Raw genomic sequence first — 24,851 nt, 5'->3', positions numbered from 1 at the left:
GGTCAGCCTGAATCACACTTGTTTTTTTTACCTCCCTCCACCTGTAGGCAAATGACTTTCTCCTTTCTGTGCATGAGAGAGCAATATGGAAACTGAGGGGAAGATGCTGACAGCACAAGCTGCCCATGACCCATTAGTGCCTCCACTTTGTGTCTCCCATTGATGCCCCAGCACAAAGCAGAGATGGAGACCTGGGCAGAGTGAGGAGCTGCTGGGCTCATGTGATGCCCAAAGTTCATCAGTGCATTGCAGCACATTTCCAGAAACCCATCTGAAGAACCACAGAATGAGTGGAGTTGGAAGGGACCTTAAAGACCACCCAGTTCCAACCCCCCAGCATGGGCAGGGACACCTCCCACTAGACCTGGTTGCTCCAAGCCCCATCCAGCCTGGGCTGAGACACTGCCAGGGATGGGGCAGCCACAACCCCCTCGAAATGCCCCTGGAAATGCCCCTCTAGCTGTGGCTGCAGGGAGCCCCCAGGAGCTGTGCAGCTGATGAGGCTTTCCCTAAGTGCTCTCTTCAGATATCCCTGTGTCATGACAGGGCAGGTAAGGGCCATGGTAAGGCTCTGCCAGCCAACCCATTTTTCAGGGCTGCTCCCAAGCTTTTCTGAACTTTGGGATATGCTATACTTTCCAGTATAAGGATGGCACAATTCCCCTCGTATTTTTCAGGGAAGATCTATTAATATGGTGAATTTAGGAGTGAGGGATGTTGCATCATTTTAGCACTAAAAAGGAGGAGCTTTCTTGGTGATGTGGTCATGCTGACATGTCTCATGTCCCCTAGGTACATCCTCCTACCCAGAGAAATCACTCAGAGCTGGACCCAGGAGATGGGACCAGTTCTTGGGGGTGGTGATGAGAGGATGACTGGAACAATTTCTTTGCTCAGGGCCTTTCCTTGTTGATGGCTGCTAGGCCCTGAAAAAGGTCTCTGGACTGGCACCAAATTTGTATAATTAACTGCACAATTTTAGCTCAAGTCTTTGTAGCATGAGAAAAGATCCTACTGTTGGGATAAAGTGGAATTAGTGGATGTTTGGGTGGTGCATACTAGAGAGGAGTCTAATCAACCTTATTGGAGGGACATCCTCTCCAAACTGGGATGCACTGAGGCACAGCAAATCAAGAGGAATTAGCACCCAGATGCTTGCTGGGTGAAAAAAAAAATTGAATTGTAAGAGAAAAAACCAAAACAAACCCAAAAAACCCAAACACAGCTGCTGAGTCTTAACTGCTCTCCACCTCCTCCAGGGACTTGAGGAAGAGCAGGCCTGTCAGCTGCTGTAAGGGACATTATCCTTACAGTTTCTTTCCAGTGTTTTCAAGGCAGCAGTGCTGCTGCTGGTTTGATTGCTTGTCACTGCCAGCACAGCCAGAGGTTCTTTCCCAGTTCCCCCTCCACAGGCTCCCCCAGCTGAGAGTGAAGCCAGGCCTAAGGGGATCTGCAGACTCCCTGCTGCTCCCTGGGGTACAGACCTGCACACCCCAGCACTGGGCAGCATTTTGCAGAGTGATTTCCCCTTCCCTTGCCCAGTGTTGCTGCTCTCTCCTCCACCAGTGTCACACCAAGTCACTTCTTTTCCTGGCTCCTTACCTCAAGATTTCCCCTCAGGCCCATCACCTCCTTCTACCCCAAATCCACACTGCACTGACCCTCATCCTTTCCTGGTGATCTCTCCTGGATGGATTCTGCAGCCTTCTCCTTCTCTCCTAACGCTCAAGGATCAAAGATTCAGAGTAACCATGACACCATCCCCTTCTGTGCTCATCCTCCTTGTTGACCTCGAGTCAGCAGATCCAGGGAGAGACTATTAGATACATCATAAGGACAAACCATGTGAGACAGTAGAGGGTGCTACTCTAAATAATATAAACAATATATATACATAATAATATAAATACTATTGATATAAATATGAATATAATAATATAAATAAAATATCTGTGTGTACCACATTGGGTTAGGGCTCTGTTGCTAGAGAAGAGCAGGAACAGTGTCAGCCAAGCCCCTGGGCAGGACCTGCCAAAGGGTACTTAGCAGGGAAGTGTGTGTCACACTCACTGGGACAGCTCAGGGGATGTGTCAGAGGTGTCAGATCTCAAGTTTAATGGCACCTCAGAGGCAGGAATGAAGTGCAGCTGTTTGAGATCTGTGAGGTGACTACATTATCTTCATTCTATGAAAAGGAACATTGCAGGACTATAGACATGTGGCTTATCCTAAACCCAGAAGGAAGCAAGAAGAATAAATCCGGTGTTTCTGTTTTCAGATCACATCTCTCACTTTCTTTTGCCAGCTGTCACAAAAGGCCAAATGTTTCCTGTGATCAGGCCCTCCCTGATTTCTGGTTTCTCCTTCATAAATACTGGATGAGAAAATGGCAAAGATACAAACACCAGCAGGTCAGCAGGGAACTGCCAAGGCAGGCAGAGGCACCACTGCCTTTTTACACCATCAGGGAAAACTGTTGTGTCCAGGTTAAAAAAGTGCAACTCCACAGTCTTCATCCCCATCTCCACAAATGTACCTTTGAATTCTGACCTTGCCCAACCAGATGGTGCAGAGAACCACTGAGATGAGGCCTGAGAGTGCTGCATGCTCTGCAGCTGACCCAGCTCAGCACTGCCCAGCATGTGGCCCAGGGCAGCTCTGCTTCATCACTGAGTCCCCCAGGGAGCCTCAGGGCAGGCTTGGGCTGCTCTTGGGACTGCTGGGCCACCAGTCCACAAAGAAAAGCTTAAATTAGGGGCCTCATTGAAATGTTCTACTCCTCTTCCGTGATGAAAAAACCCTAGGGTATTGAGCAGGTTACCTGAAAGCATAAAAAATGTAAAAGCCCTTTTATCTTCTTGAGCATAAGGGAATCACGATGGGTATGGTGCAGCACAGTAAGCCTGGGCTGAAGATTTTTACTGTAAAGTTTCATTCTTTAGGTTTTGCATGTGTCACTAGACTAAAATACTGTATGTGTGGTGCAACCCACTTCAGGGAGTGCCAGGGATAGGAATTGTGGAGTATAAATCAAAAGCAGGGCAATTACCCCACTCTCTTCAATTTTCTGTCAGCCTTGTTGAGGAACTTCTGGACAGACATTATCCAGCTGACAGCTCTGGCATCTGCTGTTCTGCAGGACTCCTGTCTTAGGAAGGGAGAAGACACACAGGAGAATAGTTCCCAAAATATCCCAGACCATGTGGGAGCAGAGAGGGTGAAAGACACAGGAAGAGCAGAGAGCAGGGGATATGGATTCCTGGGAATGAAAACCTGGGGTGAAGATTGCCACCATCAACAACACTTCTGAATTATTCCTTTGTGAAATGGTGCTTAAATGAAATTAATAGTAACATTCACAAGAATTCACTAAGGTCATAAATGCAATTCCAAATACTCTTCCAAATGGCAAAAAAGGAAAATTTTGTAATGTATTGCAAAGAGATTTCAGAAACATTGTCCATTGTAATGTGGCTCTGGGTATGTGGAAATTGCCTTACCCTTTCCTCTAGCCCTTGGGGTAATCCTGCTTAATCAGTTCTGGAAGAGGGAGGAGTTAAAGGAGAAGAGAAAGCTTAAAAATATGCATCCTTATGAGAGAAGCAAGAATAAAATGTGATCTCTCAGCTCTGAAAAAGTTACCACATTGATTTCTGCTTCATAAAAATGAGGTTAAGTTGAATGCATTAAGCTGGCAAACTGGATAATTGTGTGTCCTGAAACTGTCTTCAAAACAGCTCTTTTCACAGCGGTGCTCAGAAAATAACTTCATCAATAAGGCTCTAGCCCATTAAAACTCTGCACCTCTCTGTGCCTTGCTCAGGAGTGCAGCTTGTCCTTCCCCAGAAAGACTTCTTCCTTTCACCTCAAACTACTGGGGAAAGTAAGAGTGTGCTTCTGGCAAGAAGAAAAGAGGGTGAAAACCAAACATGTTCTGGAGCTTCCCAGCTCTGGTTCCCATTCCCCACACACAGTGGGGAATTGAGCCCCCACCAGAGTGTTACAGAGCCTTGCACTGGGGCTGGCAACTTTTTCTTTAGAGTGGAAGTGAGAACTGCTCAGAGCCAAAGCTTGACCTTGTGTTTTGCTGCCCTGTGGCAGAGCATTCCTTCTTTCCCTGGAAAGGGAAAGGGCTGTGCCCTTCAAGACAGAGAGACCCTCTCACAGCCCCACTGGCAGGATGAGTCCTGTCCTTTCTGCATGGCTGGCATCCCCCCATCCCCTTCCCTCAGTGTACGGCACCATGTGAAGGGAGAGATTGCCTTCAGTGACCCCTATGAATCCTCCAGCTCACAGGATTCTCCAGCAGTGGTGCTGGAGCCTGAGGTCTGAACTCTGCACTCCAGCCTAGGGAGCTCTGTCTGGAAGGGGGACTCAAGCTTCCGCTCTGCCTTCAGCTCCTCAACACAAGACTGTTCTACAGTGAGGTGTGGTGATCATTGGTTGTTCTCTCCCACCAGCCCTATTTATTGTAGTAACAAAAAAATGCACTCAGTAGGTACCCACTGCTATGGACACTTCTGGTGTCTTGGGGTTCCCACCAGCTTCAAGGATGAAGACAGGCAAAGCAAATCAGACAGAAGAAACCACACAGCAGCTCAAAGAGCTGCTGAAATACAGATTCTTTACCAGAATTAACCCCCTGAATTATCACTGTGAGTGGGGGATTTTCTTTTTCCTGCTAGCAGACATTTGCTCTTCCTTTCACTCCAACTCCCAACAGGAGCTGCTGTTCAGGCCCCCTTGCCTCGGAGCACACGTGGATGAAAAAAGCAGCTCCATGCTGCTGTTCCCCTTCTAACACTCCAAAATCTCCTTTTCCTTCTGCTCCATTAACCAACTTGATTTTTGTTTTCCACTGTCCTATTTGGGCCAAGCTCTTGCTTCACTCACACAACCCACAGATTCAGCACGTTTGGATCAGCAACCCAAATGGGAATGGGAATCTCCCTCTGATTCCCTTCAAAAGCTGTATTGGCTGTTCCTAACATCAGGGCTGTATACAAGTAAATGTACATCCCATACACACAGTGCCACAGAGCTCAGCCCTGGCTCTGCAGAGGACACACAAACAACCCGAGGGGCTCAATTCCTCTCTCCCTGCCACAGATGTACTTGATGTAGGTCACAACACCCTCCCAGAAGCATGCTGAGGGGCCAGGGTGCCCCCATGGCTGCAGCTGGAGCATTCCTCATCAATAAAGTCTTAAAAAATGACACTGATTGCAGGAGGAATCTCCTCATGCCAGACTCCATCCAGCACTTCTCTTTTGAGGACCCTCTGTAATTGTAACACAAGAGCAATAATAAACCTGCCAGGTCCCTCCCCCCCCTCCAGCAACAATGGCCTAAAGGAAAATAACAGGGAGCTGGCAAGATCTGGGCACTGAGCTGCAGGCAGCTGGTGCTGGCAGAGACACAGAGAGATGTGAGCTCCCCAGGAGAAAGGCAAACTCTGATATCAGAGTGTCCAGTGAAGGAGCTGAGGGAAGAGAAAATGAAAGGCTGGAGCAGCAAAGAGCTATCTCAGGGACTGGAGATCCTTCAGACATCAGCCTCTCTCTTTTGAAAACCTTCATCATTCTATCCCAGCATAAAAGCTCTTCTGACACAGGGAACCAAAAGCTGGGCACAGACAAGCCCCTCTCCTTAACACCCCTGGCCAGTGGGGGCTTCACTTCAGCTCTGTGGGGGAATTTAACCCCCCTGCTGCTGCCATGGCCAGGACCTGGATGGGTTTGTCACACAGGCACCTGCCCACAAAGAAGAGAGAAGAGGAATAACAGCCATGTGTTGGCAAATGACTTTCACTTGCTACAAGCTGGATCTGAACTACTGACCTAGAGACAAATGGCTCCATGCCCTAATCCCAACCCCTCCAGCCATCCATTCCCCTTGTCATACCATCCTGTTGACAGAAGACACATTAAGTACTGCCAGGAGGTGACTGTAAAAAAAAAATAAGAGGCTTTTTCTTTTTTATGGCAACCTCTGGAGCTGCACAGCTATTCAAATATTTGCCTGGCACTGTGTAATTCATTATAACCCATTTTTTTATTATATTCCCTTTGAAACTGTATTCCCATTGCCCAGGTGGGAAGCTGGATTTGCATCCTAGCCATAGAACTTTCTGCTGAAGACAAACTCCACCACTAAAATTTTTTGGGTTTATTTCTCTGGAAAGGTAACATGGCACAGGGCAAGGGGTGGATCAGTCAATGCTGATGGGCAAATGAGGAAAAATGCAACATCTGTAAGGAATGGAGAACATCTGTCTCCTTCTGTTGTCTGTCCTCCCCCCACAAAGATGTTGTGCTGCACAAGTGAAAACAGCACAATGTAAATGGCAGTGGTAAAGTAAGTCTTGAACAACCCTCTTCTAATATGTCAACAACAGGGTTTTTTGCCATCAATTCAGCACAGTCAGGATTTTCTCTAAAAGGAGAAGATGCTTGAATTTTGGGTTACACTGTGCAGTGAGAATGCAAATTACTGTAAGTTGCATTACTGTTCTAATAAGCTTCTGTAATGACATTAAAGACTAATGTTTGATAATGCTGCCTTCAGAAAATGAGGCAATGCAGATTTAGGAAGAAATCCAGCTCATTCTCCCCCTCTCTGCCACAGTGTTTGTTGAGTCTCATTTTACTCAAGGGTGGCCAGAGGTTTTAATGAATTACAGTCCTGGGCCTGACTTGCTATTTAACATGACAGAACTGCAAATCAGACAGATAAAAAATCTGCTCAGTTATTTTGAACTGCTCATGGGATGGGACCCTGCTGTGCTGCTGCAGAACAATCATTTTGCCCAGCTCCTCCCCTATCAGAATCCAGTTATGGATTTGGCTGCATACCACCTCCCCCCGGCCACTGGCCACAATAGTTTAATTTAATTTAAGAAAGGCTACAAATAGGTCAGAAGCAACTAAGGGACTTAGCTATTGAAATCCAAATGAAAACCAATTGGGAGTCATATTCTCATAGTCTTTGGAAGCTCTCTTCAAGTCCTTCCACACATTTGAATCAGTTTTCTGAGTATTTTTCTGAGAATTTTTCCAATGATGTAGTCCATGACCAGTAAAAGACCCAAGAAGATAAAACACTTATATAATATGCAAAATCAAGGAAAGAAAATAACAGCTTTCAGGAAAGTTTCAGAGTTTTCAGCTATGTAAGAGTTTGAAAACTACCAAAATGTTCTTTCCTTCATGTTTCAGCTGCCAAAAATGAAAAGTGTATTTTTTTTCTAAAAAAGTTCTGAAAAAAATCCACTCATGATAATCTTATCATTGAGATAAATATCAAAACCAGTTAGTTTGTTTCCTTCCCTCATGCCCTCTTACATAAATTCAGAAATCAAAATATTTTGGTTATCTAAGCCTATGTGCTATTTTGGAAATCAATTTATAGGAGTAGGATTTTACTGTAGTCCCAGTAAATGTTCTTTGTTCATAAGTCAGAGCAGCTTATTCTGAAATAAAGGTTATTGCATCCTGGCAGCAAGCACAGGGGTAGATGCTGTGCATAGAATAAGGAAAGCTCAGCATATTGCTCCTAGGAAAAAAAAAAAACCACCCCAAACATAATCAATTTTGTCTACGAAAACCTAAAGGCTTCTTTTGTTATTTAACACTCACAATCTGAACTGCACTGGCTTATTTTGTATAGGATACATGAGGTTATTCTTTTATGCTTTCTGCTGGGTGACCTTGGGATGAGGTTTGTAGGATGTGGGTATTTGGAGCCTGCTTTCTCTGAGCAATGTCTCAGAGCCAAGCGTGTGAAGGTCCCTGAGCCCATGGGTGACAATTCTGCCTCCATGCTGCCCTGGGAAGAACCCCAGACCAGCCCAGACACCCTGAGGAGCTGATGGAGTGGTTCAAAGGCAGAGGTGACGACTGCAGCACCCTGGCAGCACAGCTCAGACATAAACCTCGCCAGCCCTCTTGCATCTCAGCTTATGGACTTGATAACTACTCAACACTGAAGTTTATAATGATATTCAGGCAAGCTAGGCTCCAGCCACTCTGAGGATGCCTTCCTACATTGCAATCAAGCTTCTTACTGCAGGGTAGCTACAGCAGACACTTCAGAAAGACTCTATTTATATTCTGCCCTACTGGTAAATTCATTCGTTGGGCCACTCATGCAAAATGGATAATGCAAATGAAGCTGCATTGGATTTAAGCTTTTTTTCATACTCCAATGAACGTTAGTCTACTAGATTGGTTGTTTGTTTTTTCTCCCTTTTTTTCTGTAGGGTGTTTTCCCATCTGTAGTGCCCAAAGCACTTGTTTTGGATCTAGGGGAGGATGTCAGGGTAGTCCACTGCTGAGCCAGCATGGTACAGGCACTTCAAACCACTGGCTCTGGAGCCCACACTCATGACTAGCATTGATCTGGAAGTGCCTGGAAGTGCTGCTTTACAGCTCTGCAGCCTGAGAGATGACTGCCCCCTCCTCACTGCAGAGTGAGTGAGAAATTCATGCAGAGCATGAACAATTGCAGGGGAAGAAACAGAGAGGCTGCCTGAACTTGGGAAGTGACCACTTTACCCTGCTCTCAGCCCAAGTGACACACATGTGTCATGTTCATCTGGAAGGCAGATGAACATCTCTGTACACACAGCATCCCACTCTCCTCCTCATGCAGGACCCAGAGACTCAGCACTACTTACAAGCAAGGAGCCAAGTTTCCCATGGCAGCAGCAACTGCTCCTTCCCAAGTCCCTGCCTGAGCTCTGTGCAGGAGCAGGGGTGCCCTGAGCAGACACAAGGCTCCCTCCCACCAGTCTGTCCCCCTCCAGTAACTGCCTCAGACTGCCCCACATACACTCCTGTAGTTCACAGACATATTCCTCTCCAGAGTGCCCTACTCACAAGCCTTTTTTAGTTTATGTAGTCATATGCAATGAGCTTATGAGAGGATACTGCCTATAAGATGAAGCACAGAGAGGGAGCAAAGGAAAAGAGAATTTCTCAGCAGCCTCCTCTAACACTCTTCCATGTTCTTTTGCTCTACAAAGCAACTGGGTTCCTGTGTACACCTCAGTAAGTTTAGTCCAACATTGCTCAGTCCTACAGGAATTCAAATTTCAGGATCACCACTGCTGATCTGTGTGGTGAGAAAATATCAATGTGACCTTTCAGAGATGGATCCTCTGTCCACCACATCTAAGTCAGAGATAGAAGGAACCATCAGTGTGGTTCCGGGGAGCACAATTATTAATTCCCATGCACAGATGAAGAAGCACGTTTCTTCCCTGTCTCCTTGGTGCTTCGTAGCATGCACTGCACCACTGATGAGGGATCACCCCATCCCTCTGCTGCTCTCCCTCCTTCAAGAAGGTAGAGAACCTCCTAGCAGCATGCACTCTCCAGCAAACTGCTGCTTGGGGCAAGCCCTGTCCCTGTTTGGAAAGCAGAGTGTCATGTGTGCTCTCCTGGGCTCTGCAATGCATAACAGAGTCTGCATTGCAGTCTCCAACTGCAATCCAACACCATCTGTCCCTTCCACTTGCAGCACTGCATCACTCCAGGGAGTCTGCTCTTCAGGGGGATCCAGAGAGTGCCTGGCTGGGCTGTCCCCCCCATCTCCAGGACAGGCAGCAAAAGGGCAAAATGCCCCTGTGATGTGTGTGTCACCAGACTGAGCTGAGAACTGGCTGCTCAGTGAAACACTGTGAGAAGCCAGACAGGGCGAGGGCACTAATTTGGTTTTGTATCATTATTTTTAAAAACAGATTTGGTACAATCGACAGCAAATATACTTAAATCCTCTTCAATCACCTTATGGAAAAGAAGTCAAGGAGTAGAGCAAGCTCAGAGCTCTGCACTGCTCTGGCTCCATGGAGAGCTGTATGAAGGAGCTGCTTTAGCAACTGCCTAAACCACCAACTCACCTTTCCTGAGCATTCTGGGATTAGAGGGCAGAGAAGCAACACAAGCAAGGGACAAGACAACAGACCTGGAGACATTTCACTGCTCTGACTTACTGAGTCAAACCAGGAGAGACACTTCTGCTCTCTTTATCTCCATCTCTCCATGCATTTCTTGCTGGCCTGTGCTAAGAAGCAAATTAATCCCATTGTGAATTCTTCAGGGCTGTAGCCATCTCTCCCTCTACATCTGTACAGCATCCCGCACAATGTCATCCCAAACTTCAACAAGGCATTATGCTCTGGTGTCAGTGAAGCATTCAAAAATTATAACTCCACAAAGATGAAGCCTAAAATTTGTAAAGTATGCACCAGTGCTCTCTCTCCAAGTCTGTGATGCTGAGAGGAAGAACTATCATGAATTAGTGTTCTGACAGCTCGGTGCAATCTAACCATGACTTGCATGACTGCTTTCACTTCACATTCCCAGGAGCAGACTCTGCATTAGATCATGCTCTGCATCAGGCTCTGCTTCAAAGCAGTGGAGAAAGAACAGGAAGATGAAATTGCCCTCACCAGCTCTCCTTGTCTTGAAAATATGTTCCTGACATGTGGAGAAAGCTGCAGGGAGCTTTCTCTCTGCTTTAGAGAGCACAGAGACACGAAAAAAAAACCAAGAAATCTTCAAACTACTTGTAAGGCTGTGGCTTTCACTCACATTAGGCCTGACAACTGACTCAGGGGTACTGGGGGCTCTTGCTTTCTTTCCCCAGACCTTTATGGGTTTTAAACAGCCCATTTGTCTGCAGATTGTTCACTATTCCCCTTCCCTTTAACACAGTGTCAGAGAATTGGGAAAGCAAGAAGGTTATACCCACATCACCAAGCCATTTATTCAAGAGATAACCGTGTAAAAGATGATGATGCTTGGGTAAACAAATGCCATGGGTTCTGCAGATCATCTGTCTCTAGACCATTCCTTTGAGCTTCTCTTGGACCTTCTTGGGCCCTGAGAAGGCAAGACTGCCCCTGTTTGGCTTACCCCTCCACTCCTATGCAGCTCTACAACTACACACATCCTGCAGGGGGTCCACCTCTACTTAATCTTCTCCCAGCCCACACATCACCTCCACAGAGTGTAAGCACTGTGCCCATGAAGCAGCCAGCACAGTCCCAAGTGACCACATAACAACGTGCTGAAGGAACCCACTAAAAGTGAAGAATTAGACTCAAGACACAATTCCTCAGCATTCCCCTTGGGATAAAGTGGGAGAACGGGCATTGAAGGGAAACACTTTTGTGTGATACCAGCATAAGATTTAGGACATAAGAGCATCAGAGCCCCTGCTCACCTCCTCCCACTGGTGGATGTAGCGGATGAGGCGGGAGAGCCGCAGGAGGCGCAGGAGGCTGAGGATCTTGGTGAAGCGCACGATGCGCAGCGCCCGGGCCGTCTTGTACACCTCGGAGTCGATGCGGGTCTCAACGATCAGGAAGATGTAGTCCACGGGGATGGAGGAGATAAAATCCACCACAAACCAGCTCTTCAGGTACTTCATCTTGATCCTCTGCGGATCCAGGATGATCTCGGTGTTGTCCTCCACCACGATGCCCGTTCGAAAGTTGAGGACGAGGTCGATGAGGAAGAAGGTGTCTGAAACCACGTTGAAGACGATCCAGGGAGTCGTGTTTTCATCCTTGAAGAACGTGATGCCCACGGGAATGATGATCAAGTTCCCCACCATCAGGAGCAGCATGGTCAAATCCCAATAAAACCTGGACAGTGAGACAGAGACACGTGAGATCAGCTGTGGGGTGGGACAACAGGGAGCCCTGGTCAACAGAACTACTGCCACTGAGTCCCTGTGCTCTGCTCATCTGCCTGATGAGCTCAGCATGCACAAGCTGCTAATTAAGCACCTAATATTCTAGGGATGCTCATCTTTTAACTTAGAGGGTACAGGAAGAAACTGAATGCAGAGCTGGATGTGCCCACTTGAAAACTTAAGCCTGGGACTTCCTGGCTGCCTGTCAGAAGACCCTGCCATACTTGGAGTTACTACAGCAACTGTTCGGCAAAGAGAGAGAACAAGCACTTGGAAGACTTGAGTTTTAATGTCAATAAAGCCATTTGGGGTAAAATCATCAGCCTTGTTTCTACTGTCTGATCCTACTTTACAAGTAGCTAGCACTGAGGCACAGAAATCAGGATGGAACTGGAGACCATGCTGTGATAGACAGAGTTTAGTTTAGACTTCCTCCTGAGCCAACCTCATGCTGAGCCTGGACTTGAATCTAGGCCATGCCTCCTGTGTTGTACAGAAACAATAAAGCTTTGAGTCCTGTGTCTGGAATTACCTATTTCATTTCTAAAGTAAGCAATGACAACATTTTAACTCCTGTTCCATGAAGCAGTCTCCAAGGATTTTCTCTTCACTGTGGTGGCAAGTCAGTCCTATGCCTTACAACAGTTTGTTGCTTACTTACACACGGTTTGGATACAGTTCCTAATTTATGGGTTCTTTAAAGATTTTCCCCAACACACTGTTGCCACAGCCCAACCAGAATGCAGACTAAAAACTTTTCTGGGTCTCATCTGTCACTGAGGAGTCTCACAAAGGAGCCTCTCTCTCACTGCCCAACACAGTGGTGTTCCAGTCCCCTGTTGATGCCTGGCCATGTTGAGATGCCACTGTACACTGTGCCATTTTCACATTGCCAAGATTGCACCAGCTCTACATTGTACACTACAATATTGTGAGGTATCAACACCCTGAATTAGGATGCATTTGTCACAGCAACTGAGCAAAGTCCAAAGAGCAAACTGATTACCAGGTCTGGTTGTTTAAACCTGAAGATGCAACATTCAGAAAGCTGCAGTAGCTCTTCCAGTCAATCACACAAATTAGCATTGGGTTTATAGTATTAATAATCTCTTGAGTATCAAATAAGCCTCACTTCCCAGACTATAAAAAAGGTGCCAGGAAGTTAACAAAAGGGGGAGAAGTGCAGCTTCCTTTAAACCCATCATCCCAATAGCAGTGAAGTCAACAGAGAGCCTCTGGATTTTCAATGATAACAAAGGAATGCTTTGGGTATGCTGAAAAAGGACACACAGGTGCTGCTTCTCTGGCTGACAGATTAGTCAAAATACTGGAGATGTTTTAGGAGAAACATATTTGCCTTTGAGATTCTCAAAGTCTAGTTTTGGTGAGATTTGGTCAATTTAAACCTCAGGCCTGGGCCAGACAGAGCTGGTACAGCACAGTGAGGCAACTGCACCAATGTGTTAAACTCTCAGCAGGAAAACAAAAGGGGGAGACCATTCCTTAAAAGCTTTCTCTGTATGGATTCTCTCTCCCTGTTCAGAACATAACACTGCAAAGCACCTAAAAGCCTATTTAAGATTCCAGCTATTAGACCTGTGCAGACAGGGTCACAAACCAGCAACACACCAGCAGTTCTCAGAAACATTCAGCAGAGGCTGATGGGAAGTGACTTCTGGAGGAGCAAACTTACCCACTAACGAGGTTTCTAAAAATGTCACCAACTCTCTGTTTCTTGCTCTCAAGGTGCCATGCCCCCACAGGCAAGGCAACATGCAATCCTTCACTTAATATAAAGGTACAGTTGGTGCTGGCAGACACTCAGCAATGAGATTTGTCCATATGCTTCTAAGGGCAAGACTGTGTCACACAGTAATATGCATTAATGCTGTATAAATCCATGTTGCAGTCTTCCTTATTAAGGGCCTGAGATGATGCTGCAGCTTTCTTAGTCAATTAATCTAAATAATCGCACAATAGCAGGAAGTCTGGGAGCTGTGTGTATATTATTACCAAAACTGAATAACCTCACATCCATCTTTAATTTGCCTTGGGGGATATAGAAGGAGATAGGCACAAAGAAAATTCTTTTTCCCCCCCGAGTTTCAAATTAATGGCATGAGACAGACATGGCTTGACATGCAGAGACAGAAAGGTAAGTGCCTTTCTTCAGAGATCTTTGCATTTTTGTGCCTCTTATTTCTATGCTGGCTGGTGATTTCAGCACTCAGCAGGAACTGGGGACAATGACAACAGTGGCTAGGATGCCTCACAGTTTAAGTAGGATGTTTTCCACACACACAACCCCCGTAAAATGCTTTCTGCCAGACTGAAGTGCTTCCTGCTGCCCCAGTGTCTTCTAGTCAGAGCCTGGTCATACCATGGGCAGCTGTGCTGCATCCTGATTTTGTTCTTATTCCAGTTCTAACATCTTCAGACTCACTTGACACAAGCTCTTCAGTCCCCAGCTGCTATTTCTGTTGAATTGTCTACAGGGAATCACAGTTTGTAATGTGGACAAGCAAAGATGAAGTGATGAAATTTATTGCCATGTGTTTCTTAAAGTGCATTTCTCCTCAAGGGTGCACTTGTGACTCCAGATTATTGTCAAAGGCTCCCCTCAGTTCTGGCCTTTAAAGCCATCACTTAAAAAACACAGAAGGTAAAACTTTCATATCCAATGCAGCCCTGATAATAAAAGGGTGTCCCAGATGTCAGAGAGGAGTTAACCTTCGGACTCTATGGAGGAGGCAGAAAAAGCTGAAAATCACCATGAATTTGGTCTGCACACCAGTTCCAGCACAGGAAATTCACCTGCCTTTACCATGTAAACTGTCTAGAAGTTAAGATTTAACTATTTAGATTCCACACCCCCTTTAATTTTACCTGCATATGATATATGATCTGCTCAGGGGGGCACCACTTGATGTAGACAGTTCTGAACAGACTCTCCAGGGATGGCAACACCTCAGAGGCCTAAGAGCATCCATGTGTCATTTTGTATTTACACTGAAGAACATCTTTTCACTCCCTGTAAATTACTGGCTAGAATGAGTAACAGTGCATGTGATGTATGTCAGGGCAAGCACCACCTATTAATAACCCCTGTTTTCCATATTTCTGTTGTTCCTTTCACCCAGGGATTCCACAGAGCTGGCAGTGATTAAATTGGCTTCACTGCACCCATGAGAGGCAGGCAGAGTTATTAACCCTGCCTTGCAGAGAAGAGAAGCCACACAGTGAAAATTTAAAGAGAATGGGATTTGTCCATGGAAGTCTGAGATTGAATAAGGGTTAGGACCTGAATTTCATTTCTGAGTCTAACCAGATGTGGAACTATTCATATGGCTTGAAAATGAGTTTAGCAGAGATGCATCTCATGGACATCTTCCTCTGATAGCTCCAGCTTCCTCTGATAGCCTTTCTTCTCACCTCTCTTCCTCTTTTCAAAAGCCAACATAAAAAATTAATAAATACAAATGTATTATTTTATTACTGTTGACTCAGCTTGACCGCACAGCTCACAGCAAGGGAGCAGCCAGCACTATGTAAACCAGAGCTTTTACCCAAATGTGCTTGTTCTTATACTACATCCTACTTCATGCATGCTTCTTAGATAGGAAAAATCAAATTTTAACATGCACCACTACCTCTGCTCTTTTAATTCCTAATATACTAATTACTTGTAACAGAATGCAGCTGATAATGTGTGGTGAAGACACTTCAAGAATATCCCCTCTTTAAGCATAGTTGGTGTTGTTTTGGTAGCATGGACATTTTGCAGGTATTAGCTGATGGGTTTTGACCAGGAATATTTGAGATAATCTTTCTGTTCTGTCTAGTGTATAACTTAGCAGGAGGCCAGGAATATTGCTCTTGGATGTCATTTTTAAACTTAAGTAAATCTTGATTTTTTTCAAAAACTATTCCATGATGCAGTGTTGCCAATTACAGTGCATGAGCTCAGGAAGGATTGTGACCAACTGGAGAGTAAATACTGAATTATCCTGGTCAGCAGCACTGTGCCAGTCTGGCACTCAAAGCCCCTGAATGGGGCACATTTGTGCCCTCAGCTTCTGTTCTTGCTCTCTAGTGTTCGCACTCTTAAGAGAAAACAGGCTTGAGCAACCTCCTCCCTAAAGTAACAAAGCTTTCTGAATGTTTTCCAAACATCTGCTGAAAGGCAGACAACTCTGGGTTGAACTGAGGTGCTGCCTTAAAGAGCCCAGAAAGGAAGAAAAATCAAAATGCACCTAGCTGAAGAAGCCAGAGAGCCAGGATATTCTCAGCAGCAATGGAATTTGCCTCAGACACAGTGGCCAACCTTCCTAACCTTACAAGAATGGCTCTTCAATGAACATCACCTTGCTAAAGCCAAAACCAAAGACAAATCCAATTGCTCTGCCAAGCCCAGGCTGCAGCCCTGGCTCGGTGCTGACTCAAGAAACCGAGTGCCACCTACTGAGTTACAGATGCCATCTCCATCCTCTGCCTGGCATGGGGAGGAATTGCTACTTCATTTCTTCAAAGATGATGTAAGATCTGCTGTCTGTCAGCTCCCCCCCCTCCTCTGGACTGTATATTGAATTAGACAGTGTTATGCTCACCAGCAAGCATCCTGACAGGGAAGAGGTTGCATGGTAATTCCCAGGACTGCTAGTTGGGCTAGAAATAGAAGCCATCTTTTGTGAAGAGCTTTAGCAGATGTCAGGGTGACTGGAACAGAAATGGTGGGAGGAAAGTTTACTCCAGAAAGCAGCCATTTACCTAAGTATCTGAACAGAGGGGAGAGAGAAAACAGCTGGAAGAGATCCTTCCCTATCTTTGGAAGCATTGATTCTCCTAGATACGAGTAGGTGTCTACTAGAGGGTTACAAACTGTGCATTATTCATAGAGATAATAGGAGGATCATGGTGATTCACTGCTCCTAAACATGCTAGGAGACACTTAACCAGGTCCTGAGTCCTAGAATTCACTAGCTAGAAGAATTCACCTATTTGTTGTGAGTTCTTGAAATACCTGTAAATATGGCAAACAACTTTAATTCCTTCTGACCAATCTATGCAAATAATATGTATCCTCTGTCATCATGAATAAAACCTCTGAGAGCACAGCTAATTAGCCATGCATTATGAAAATGCACAAGGAGAAGAGCTTGGCTGTGTCCCAGTCTCCTCTAGAGTTCCCTGGCTGCCTGCTTCTCATTCAGCTGTGCTTGTCCCTGGCTGTTATAGAACTGCACCAAATCCAACCTCCCTGCCAGGTGTGGCTCTGCAAACACCAGGCAAATCACTGAAGGAACATCCAGGGCTGGTGCAGAGGTTTCAGGGCTACAGCACTCAGATTCCCTGCACCTAAGGGCTTAAGGAAGATGTTCCAACTATCTCCTCATGATGACTGGAAGGAGGTTTTTGAACTCAAAAATGAGGATGCCTCAGCTGGGCACCAGGGAGTGCTATCAGTGAGTTCCCAGGGTGGGGTACAATTCTGCATGCCATTAACTTTCCTCTCTGGAGCAAAAGGACTGTTAGCTTGTGATGAACTTTAGGTGCTTGCATAAACAGGTGGATGAGTAGAGGAATGTCCAAGTAGAGCATCCAGCACCTGCCACCAGTGAGGTGTTTGTCCTGGAGAACTTTGCATCTAGACTTCCTAAAAGCCTTTGACCAGCTTTGCACTGGATTCAATTGCCAAGTTTTCCTTGAGGTAAGATGTTTTCCAAGGTCTGCATTTAGCTTTTTACTTAGGTTATCTCCAGTCTATGTAACTGCTCATCTAATCCTCACTGAGCAGAATTCCATACTGCATTTCAAGTTGAACCCATATGCTCACATTATTACCTTAAGATACAATTACATGGGGTTTGGTGAGTGGAAAATTAAGAAAGCTATTGCTTATGTAATACTTCAAAATGGCATTTGCAGGCCAAGCAAGGTAGCAGGTTTTAAATCTAACACCACATTATTAAACAGCAATCAAAACCCTGCTTTTTTTCAAAGTAATGCCCATACATCAATTAAATCCCAACAGATAAAATCAAGAAGGTATTATCACCCTATGTAACAAATGGAGTATGAGATACTAAAGATTTAAGGAAGTTATTCAGAGGTAGAACTACTACTCAGATAATACAGTTGCCTGGTTTTGGAAGAGGTTTCTGGTAATGTTATATAGAGTACTTTGGTCAGTGGCAGCTATGGGGAAATTTCTCTTCCATTGTAAAAATATAAATGTAGACATAACTTAGTGGTATTTTTACTCTGGCTGTAATTTGCAAACAACACGTCTAGGCACTGATGCATTTACCCAATTATAACACAGTACATTGTGAATTATGCCTTTTCTTTAACCTACAAAACACAACACATCCTATCAATCTGAGTTAGCTTAAATTATTAGTTCTTTGATATTACACCCACTTGCCTGTCAGGCTTCTTAAAGAGACAAAGATTTGTGTGATGGAGATTTTTATAGGAGAATTCAAAGGAACTGAGAACTTGTAAAGCTGACTTTAAGTCACAGGTAATCTACAGGGGATGTGTTTGTCTGAACTGCAACACAGGCAGAGCGGCACCCACCCCCTGGTCCTGGCAGCCCCTTGCCTTGAAGAACCTCAGCCCTTGCACTTCCATTGACTCTGAGCAAAAACTGGAAATTGCAAGGTGAGCTTGTTACCCATCTTCTTCACCAAGTATTAGCTAAGGTGAAATGGCAGAGCCTTCACCTTGTCTGGGCTCTGGCTCCTGCAGGGAGCAAGAACATGGCATATGCTGGGACCTCCAGGGAAACCTCTCCTCTGGAGCTCTACTGAATAGCTGGGACATCAGCACTGCCTGTGGGAGCTGCCAGAGCAGCCACCAAGAAGCAGCCTGTCCTTCACAAAAGCTCTGTTTATCAAGACAGAAATATTTCTATGGCTTCCATCCAGTCAGCTTAAAACAGGCCCAAAATCTGTGACTTTGCTGGGATACCTTTCTTCTGCTTTCTGTTTTTCTGCCTCAGAAGCCACAAGCACTTCGTATGATCTTTGCACTTTCACACAAAGAAAAGTATTGTTCAAGCATATTAAAAAAATAAATAAATAAAAATGGAACCTTATCCCAAAGAGCTGCTGACACCCTTTCTCACAAGTGTATTTAACTTTCACTCAGCTCGGGAAGCTGATGATGGAGTTTAAGTGACCTGGCTAGGACAACAGCCCTCTAACCACCACAGTGCTATCTGTCACTCCACTCCAATGCCACGCAGCATGTGGGATCACTAAGCTCAGATTCATGGAGACCAAGCAAAACTTGGGGGGGAGATCGTTTCATTACAGCCTGAGGTAAATCAGGGCAGAGGGTTCAGGGGGTGACAGCACTGCTGCCTGCCTTGCACATGTCCTGGGATGATGAGAGTTTGGGGCAGCTCATCTGTAAAGTCAATGCCTACCACCTAACCCTGCAGTGTGCTGAGCAGAAACTCCATAAGCTGTTTGAAGAGTTTTATATGCAATCTGTCTTTTGATAAATGCAAATGTATTGGAATATTTACACCTAAGTCCTTGGTCTGTACACATACTTTATCACATGGAAATAATATGCTCCTGCACTTCATTTCCAACAGTGCTGAAACATGAACATGTGAGAAGAATGAGAAAAGTCAGTGTGGATTCTTTACCAAGTGGAGAACTGACCACACTCCTCAACTCAAGCAGCCTTCTTGCCTGCAGATACCATCCTAACAAATTAAACCATATCTCAAATCTGTACTTAAAACCCAGTCCTCTCAGAAAGGTAAAAATAAGCAAGATTTCATTTTGCCCTTTGGAAAACAGAGAGAGCGAGAGATAGCCACAAGAGACTTCATTTCTTCTGGCTCTAAATTTGGAGCATGGAGGCTGGCAGAGCACACACCCTATTTCTGACTAAAACCAGCATCATTTTCTCAGTTGTAGCTATTAGTAGCTCATGGAGAAATCCCTTGTAACAAGCTGCAAAAGCAGTGAAAGTTGTGTATGCCACCTGTAGAAAAGCTGATTCCCTCTCTTTTTGAAGGCCCAAAGAAGAACATTTACACAGTGAACCTGAACAATTTGTTGTTCTTCTTAGAGCACCACTGAGGTGATCAAAGATATAAATTGTTCTGCAGTGAAAATTCATTGCAGTGGTGGCTGTAGATGATACGGATTCAGTGGGAGATTTATTAGCACAAGTTTTTTTCTAGAAGGAAATCAGGTCAGTGCAATCACGTGGCAAACCAAGCTCTACCCTATCTGGATGGACTCCTCTCCCTTCTGGTAGAATGTTAAGACCACTTCAGGCTCCCTGTTGAGGAAAGGTACAGACAGGTTGCACACCAGCTCACAGCGACATCACTACATGAGATGTTGTCATCCTTCAAGTATGAGGAGCTGAAGCAGGAGGGGTTTCAGGCTCTGAGAGGGGTGGAACACAGAGGGCTCCATTCCCTCCCATCCCTGCCCAGACTCCACAAGCTCAGGCAGACCCCCGCCTCTCCTCTCTTCCCTCCCCTCCTCGCTTCCCTGCTGTTCCCCTGTGCTCCTTTCCCCCCAGCTTCCCCCCTGCTCTTCAGAATCCACATCCATAGGGGCTGGAAGAGCCCTGGAGCCCTCTCCTGAGCTGGCCCTGCCCCAGGGACCCTCAGGCACCCGTCCCTGCCAGCATCCAGATCAGACTTTATATATATATTTGAATACATTTGTATTTTTGTTTTTTATCCCTTATGTTACTGCCTTTCCCCTGTGCTAGTAGATCTGCCTCCAATTGTTTTCAATTTCCACTTCAAGTCTCCCATCTTTATTCCCCTTTTATCTTCCCTTTGTGGGGTGGGGGAGAACACAGAGTAATTCCATCCTTCCCAAAGTGCTGGGATGTGCCAGATGTGTCCCACTCCGTGGCAGTCTCATCAAACTTCATCAGACCCAGCATGCAACACCACATCCTCCCAGAGCTAAAGAACCAAGTACAGTTTTCTTTTTGTAGCATTTCACCCAAAGTGTGCTCATGGTAGAAAGGCCAGGCCAGAGAGCTTAGCCCTTTCCTCATAACCCACCCTACTGCAATCATAAATATTTTCTGATTCCTCCCTCCTGCACACCCTCCCCCTCCACCTGCTCCTCCGTGCTGAATCCCAAAGGTTTTCCAGGTGTTAGATGTGTATTGATTTCCCAGAGCTCCCAGCATACATTATGTATGAGGCTGACATACTAAGGGCCTGGCAATTCTGCATTGTTTGATCTTCTGAAATCTCTGGCTTGTATGAATATGGAAAAGTTCCTCTTTGTTTGCTGTCCATTGATCCAGACATTGACCCTTCCCTGTGTGCATTTATCTCCCATGATTTAATAATGAAAAAGACCAATAAACTGAGGAAGGCAAAGAAGTCCCTTTAGAGGAACCTGTCACCATGGCAACATGCCATATGTTGATGTAGAGAAGGGGATAGATCAATAAGGACTGCAGCTTCCAAGTCATCATCAATATGTTGTGGAATTTGAAGGACTAAATCCATGCATAAGTTGTGACATGATGAAGTTCAGGCCCTGGCCCCTCTCCAGCCTCCAGAGGATGACTCAAATTCCAACGTGCAGTCAGTCTGTTAGGAAGAGGGATCTGCACCAGGGAGTTCTGAATTGCCTCTAGAATCAGCAGTACTGGGCCAAGGGGTTGATTTGTACTGAAGAATACAAAGGAAAGGGACTGTTTTATTTCAGAGTGTCCAAATTTCAGTTTCTGGGAGACATACAGGTAGAGATTACAAAGTGAATTCCATCTCTCACCTTCACTGGCCAGAGTACCAACAACAGCTACACCTGCAAGATCCAGTGCTGCAGGGACAGACTTTACATCTACATAGAATTTAGAGATGTGCATATAATGTACCTGTGTATTAGTTCAGAGTAAATGCTATTGCACGAGTGGCAAAGGACACACAACACCAACTGAAAAAGTATCTTCCACCAGCTTATCTTCTCAGACGGCTACAAGGATGGCAAGCTGATATCTTAACTATTTTGGAGTGATGTGGCTCGCTGGACATGAGTTTACATGAGATATAGAAGTCATACATACCACTAGAAGCTCAAATTTACTAAAATTAAGCAGTAAAATACAGCAGAGAGATTGCACAAAAAAGAATCACAGTTTATTAAGTGGGGGACAGTGTAGGGGACACTGCTCTGCTTTCTGCTAGCTGTTGTTTTCATTTGGGTTGACAAATTTATGCCCCTCATGCTCTTCAAGAGGTGACAAATGTATGCAGCAGATAGCTAAGTCATCTGCCAGGCAGAGAAGAGTTCTAGCCATAGGAGATAATAAAAATGTTCCTCCTGGTAATAGAAAATAGATAGTAGTAAATAGAAGTAGGAAAAGACAGTCGTAGTAAATAGTAATAAATAGAAAATAGATAGTAAAGCCACAGCTTGGTTTGTGATTAGGAATCACAACTCCAGGCTCCCCAAATGGAAAGAGGGGAAACAAAAGGTCTCTTCTTACAACACCTAAGCACTCAGGTGAGGCTCTCAGAGAGGTTTGGTGTCCCCACTGTAACCTTTGAGCCATACCCCACCAGGACAACCCTCTCTGCAGCAGGTCACCAGTGGGATTAAGCAGCCTTAGGAACAACTGAGTGTGTCATTCAGCTGACCAGCTGGCCATTTAAATCCAGTTACTTCACAATGAAAGACCAAAACCAGAGGAAGAGCTTCCTGTGCACAAGGATGGATCAACCCTGCCCCTGACACAGCTGTAATTCAGCTCCATGAAGGAATTTACTCCATGAAACACAGCTCTGCTTGCAGGATAAGGCACACCTGCTCTCCTCCTCAGCTTTTAGAGTCACCAGGATTTATGTCTGAGACAAGCAACAGCATCTGTCAGACTTCAGCACCTGAGGATGCTTATTCCTACCACTCTCTGTGAGCCCTGGATATGCCAGATGGGGCATGGAGAAAAAGTTGAACCTAATGAACCTAATGGCAAGAGGGGAATCAAAGCATCTGCCCCAAAGAGGTAACAGGAAGTGGTCTGGGATTTTCCAGTGGTCTGCTGGAGAAAGTATATTCAGAGATCTGTTACTCTAAAAGCTCAAAACTTGTTGAACCACTGAGGAGAGAGAAAGCTGGGGTGATAGAACATGTTCCCTGCCTGTAGCTTTCACCCTGACAAGGACACTTCACTACAGCCTCAGGGGTTGTGCAGCACAGGCCTCGGAATACCTGGAAGAGTGAATTCACTCCCAACTTCCACTCCCCAGTCAAATGCCTTTTTCAAGAGCTATTGCTTCTGGCTTAAAAACACTTTGGCCAAGAGGAATGCCAACTCTAGTGCAAATTTCCTGCCTATTCCATGAACAGAATTATGGCTTCAAGTGCCAGGGGCTGAGGAAGCACCAAAGGAGCAATGTGTCAGAAACAGGGATGGGGTCAGTGTTTTGCACTGTTTCCAAACTTCAGCTCCTACCAAATCAGGGTGAGAATCAGCAGAAGAGCACTGAGTTTTATCCTTACTTTCAGCCCTGGTGGGAAATATTAACGAATCACTGTTTTAGGGAAGCTTCAGCATAAAATGCCATCCACAAGCCTCTTCCTGTGGGGAAGGAGGGTGGAAAGGCTTGACAATGAGGCAGTGACTGGGTGTATTTCAGTTTCAAAAGCAGAAAATATTTTTCTTCCTGAACTCCTCCTGCTGCTAAAATCAAGACTCTTGCTTGCAATGAGTTATTCAGGCTGGACTGGAGCACAATAAATACATAATGAATCTTCTGAAAGACTAAGCTGCTGGGAGCTGCGGCTATTCAGGTATCAGAGACCCCAGACAAAATATGAATCACCTTTTAAAAATGCAGCAGTTGAGGAAAACAGAATTTGCCTCTAATTATTTTAGGTCTCAGAAGAAACAGACTGTGCTAAGGTTATGCTTATCTAAGGCATCCACATGAACCCACTACCCCTCCAAGCATCAGGTGCTGAATTCATTACTGCATGTACTGAAATGGTAGATCCCAAGAGATTTTTTCCTTTTGACCTCAAAACACTTTACTGCAGGTGGCTGAGTCTTAGCACCTTTCTGCTGGGGAAACTGAGGCAGAGAAAGGAATTATTTTCCTAAATGCCTCACTCACCTGCAGATCCAGGACAGAAAGGAGACCAGGAATCCTGACACCCTCTCCTGTGTCTTCAGGCACTCAGCTCACATCTTGGCACTTCAGCTCCACACAAACACAGTTCTTTCAGCAAGGAGCTATTGTGCTCCAAAGCCCTTTCCACTTTTTGAGAAACTAGAATTTGTTGTCTCCACAAACATTTCTGCCTTGAACCAATGGAAATGAGGAAAGACATCAGAAGCTTAAGGGCAGCAAGAGACTTGCAGGAAATGAGGATGACTTGATGAATGCTCTGACATAAGAGAATGGCAAACTCAGAAACCAGACATACAAAATACATTCTCTAGAAAGGATACTGTCAGACACACTTGCTCAAAGGGGATGCTTTGAATCATCAGTTTCACAGAATCTAAAAAGTCAGTGGCCATATTCAGGGCATATGAGGCCTTCCCCCTCCTGTCAGACTGGTAGGAGCCATTTTGGCTTTTCATCCTTCTGTGTGGCATGAAGCATGCTGCAGAACACTGCTGGAAAGGCAGCAGCTGGTAGGGGAGCTGGGGGTTTCCCCTTCCCACAGAGCTGCCTTCTGCCAAGGTGCAGGATGCTGATGGATCCCTCCTGCTCTCTGCAGCACATGCTGCAAATTTCTGACTTCTATCTTTTGTAGAAAGCACGCAGCTTTGTGGTGAGGTGGGGATCCCCAGGGGATTCTCCTTTATCAAAGCCCTAATCCATCTTGCAGGGTCTCAGGGACCCGCACAGTCCTCTCCAGCCATTTGTTCCAGTGAGACCTCCTGGAGCAAGTTGTAACTGCAGCCCCTTACCTCCTCACCATTCTAAATCCCTGTTCCAAGCAGAGTTTGCATAATACCTCCCTTTAAAAAAACATATACAAAACACCTGGTTGCAAAACAGCAGCTTGCTGCAACTCTCCTGTAACATCCAGTGCTGCTTCTCTGATATATTTAGTGCTCTTCTGCCAGAGACAGCCAGACAAATAGTGATGGGCACCATTAAAAAATGCTTAGATAAATCTTTTCCA

General features: G+C 45.4%; 1 protein-coding gene across 1 annotated transcript in view; it reads right to left on the bottom strand.

Annotated features, from left to right (window-relative positions):
• The window catches only part of HCN4 (hyperpolarization activated cyclic nucleotide gated potassium channel 4), a 99,936-nt gene that overhangs the window by 58,989 nt on the left and 16,096 nt on the right, over positions 1-24,851 (bottom strand). The window contains exon 2 of the mRNA XM_071754600.1: positions 11,230-11,653. Within this exon, the coding sequence (XP_071610701.1) occupies positions 11,230-11,653 (424 nt within the window). The remainder of the gene's footprint in view (positions 1-11,229; positions 11,654-24,851) is intronic.

This window comes from Heliangelus exortis, chromosome 11, assembly GCF_036169615.1.
Source record: "Heliangelus exortis chromosome 11, bHelExo1.hap1, whole genome shotgun sequence".
Lineage (NCBI taxonomy): Eukaryota > Metazoa > Chordata > Aves > Apodiformes > Trochilidae > Heliangelus > Heliangelus exortis.
This window is presented reverse-complemented; position numbering and strand designations above follow the sequence as displayed.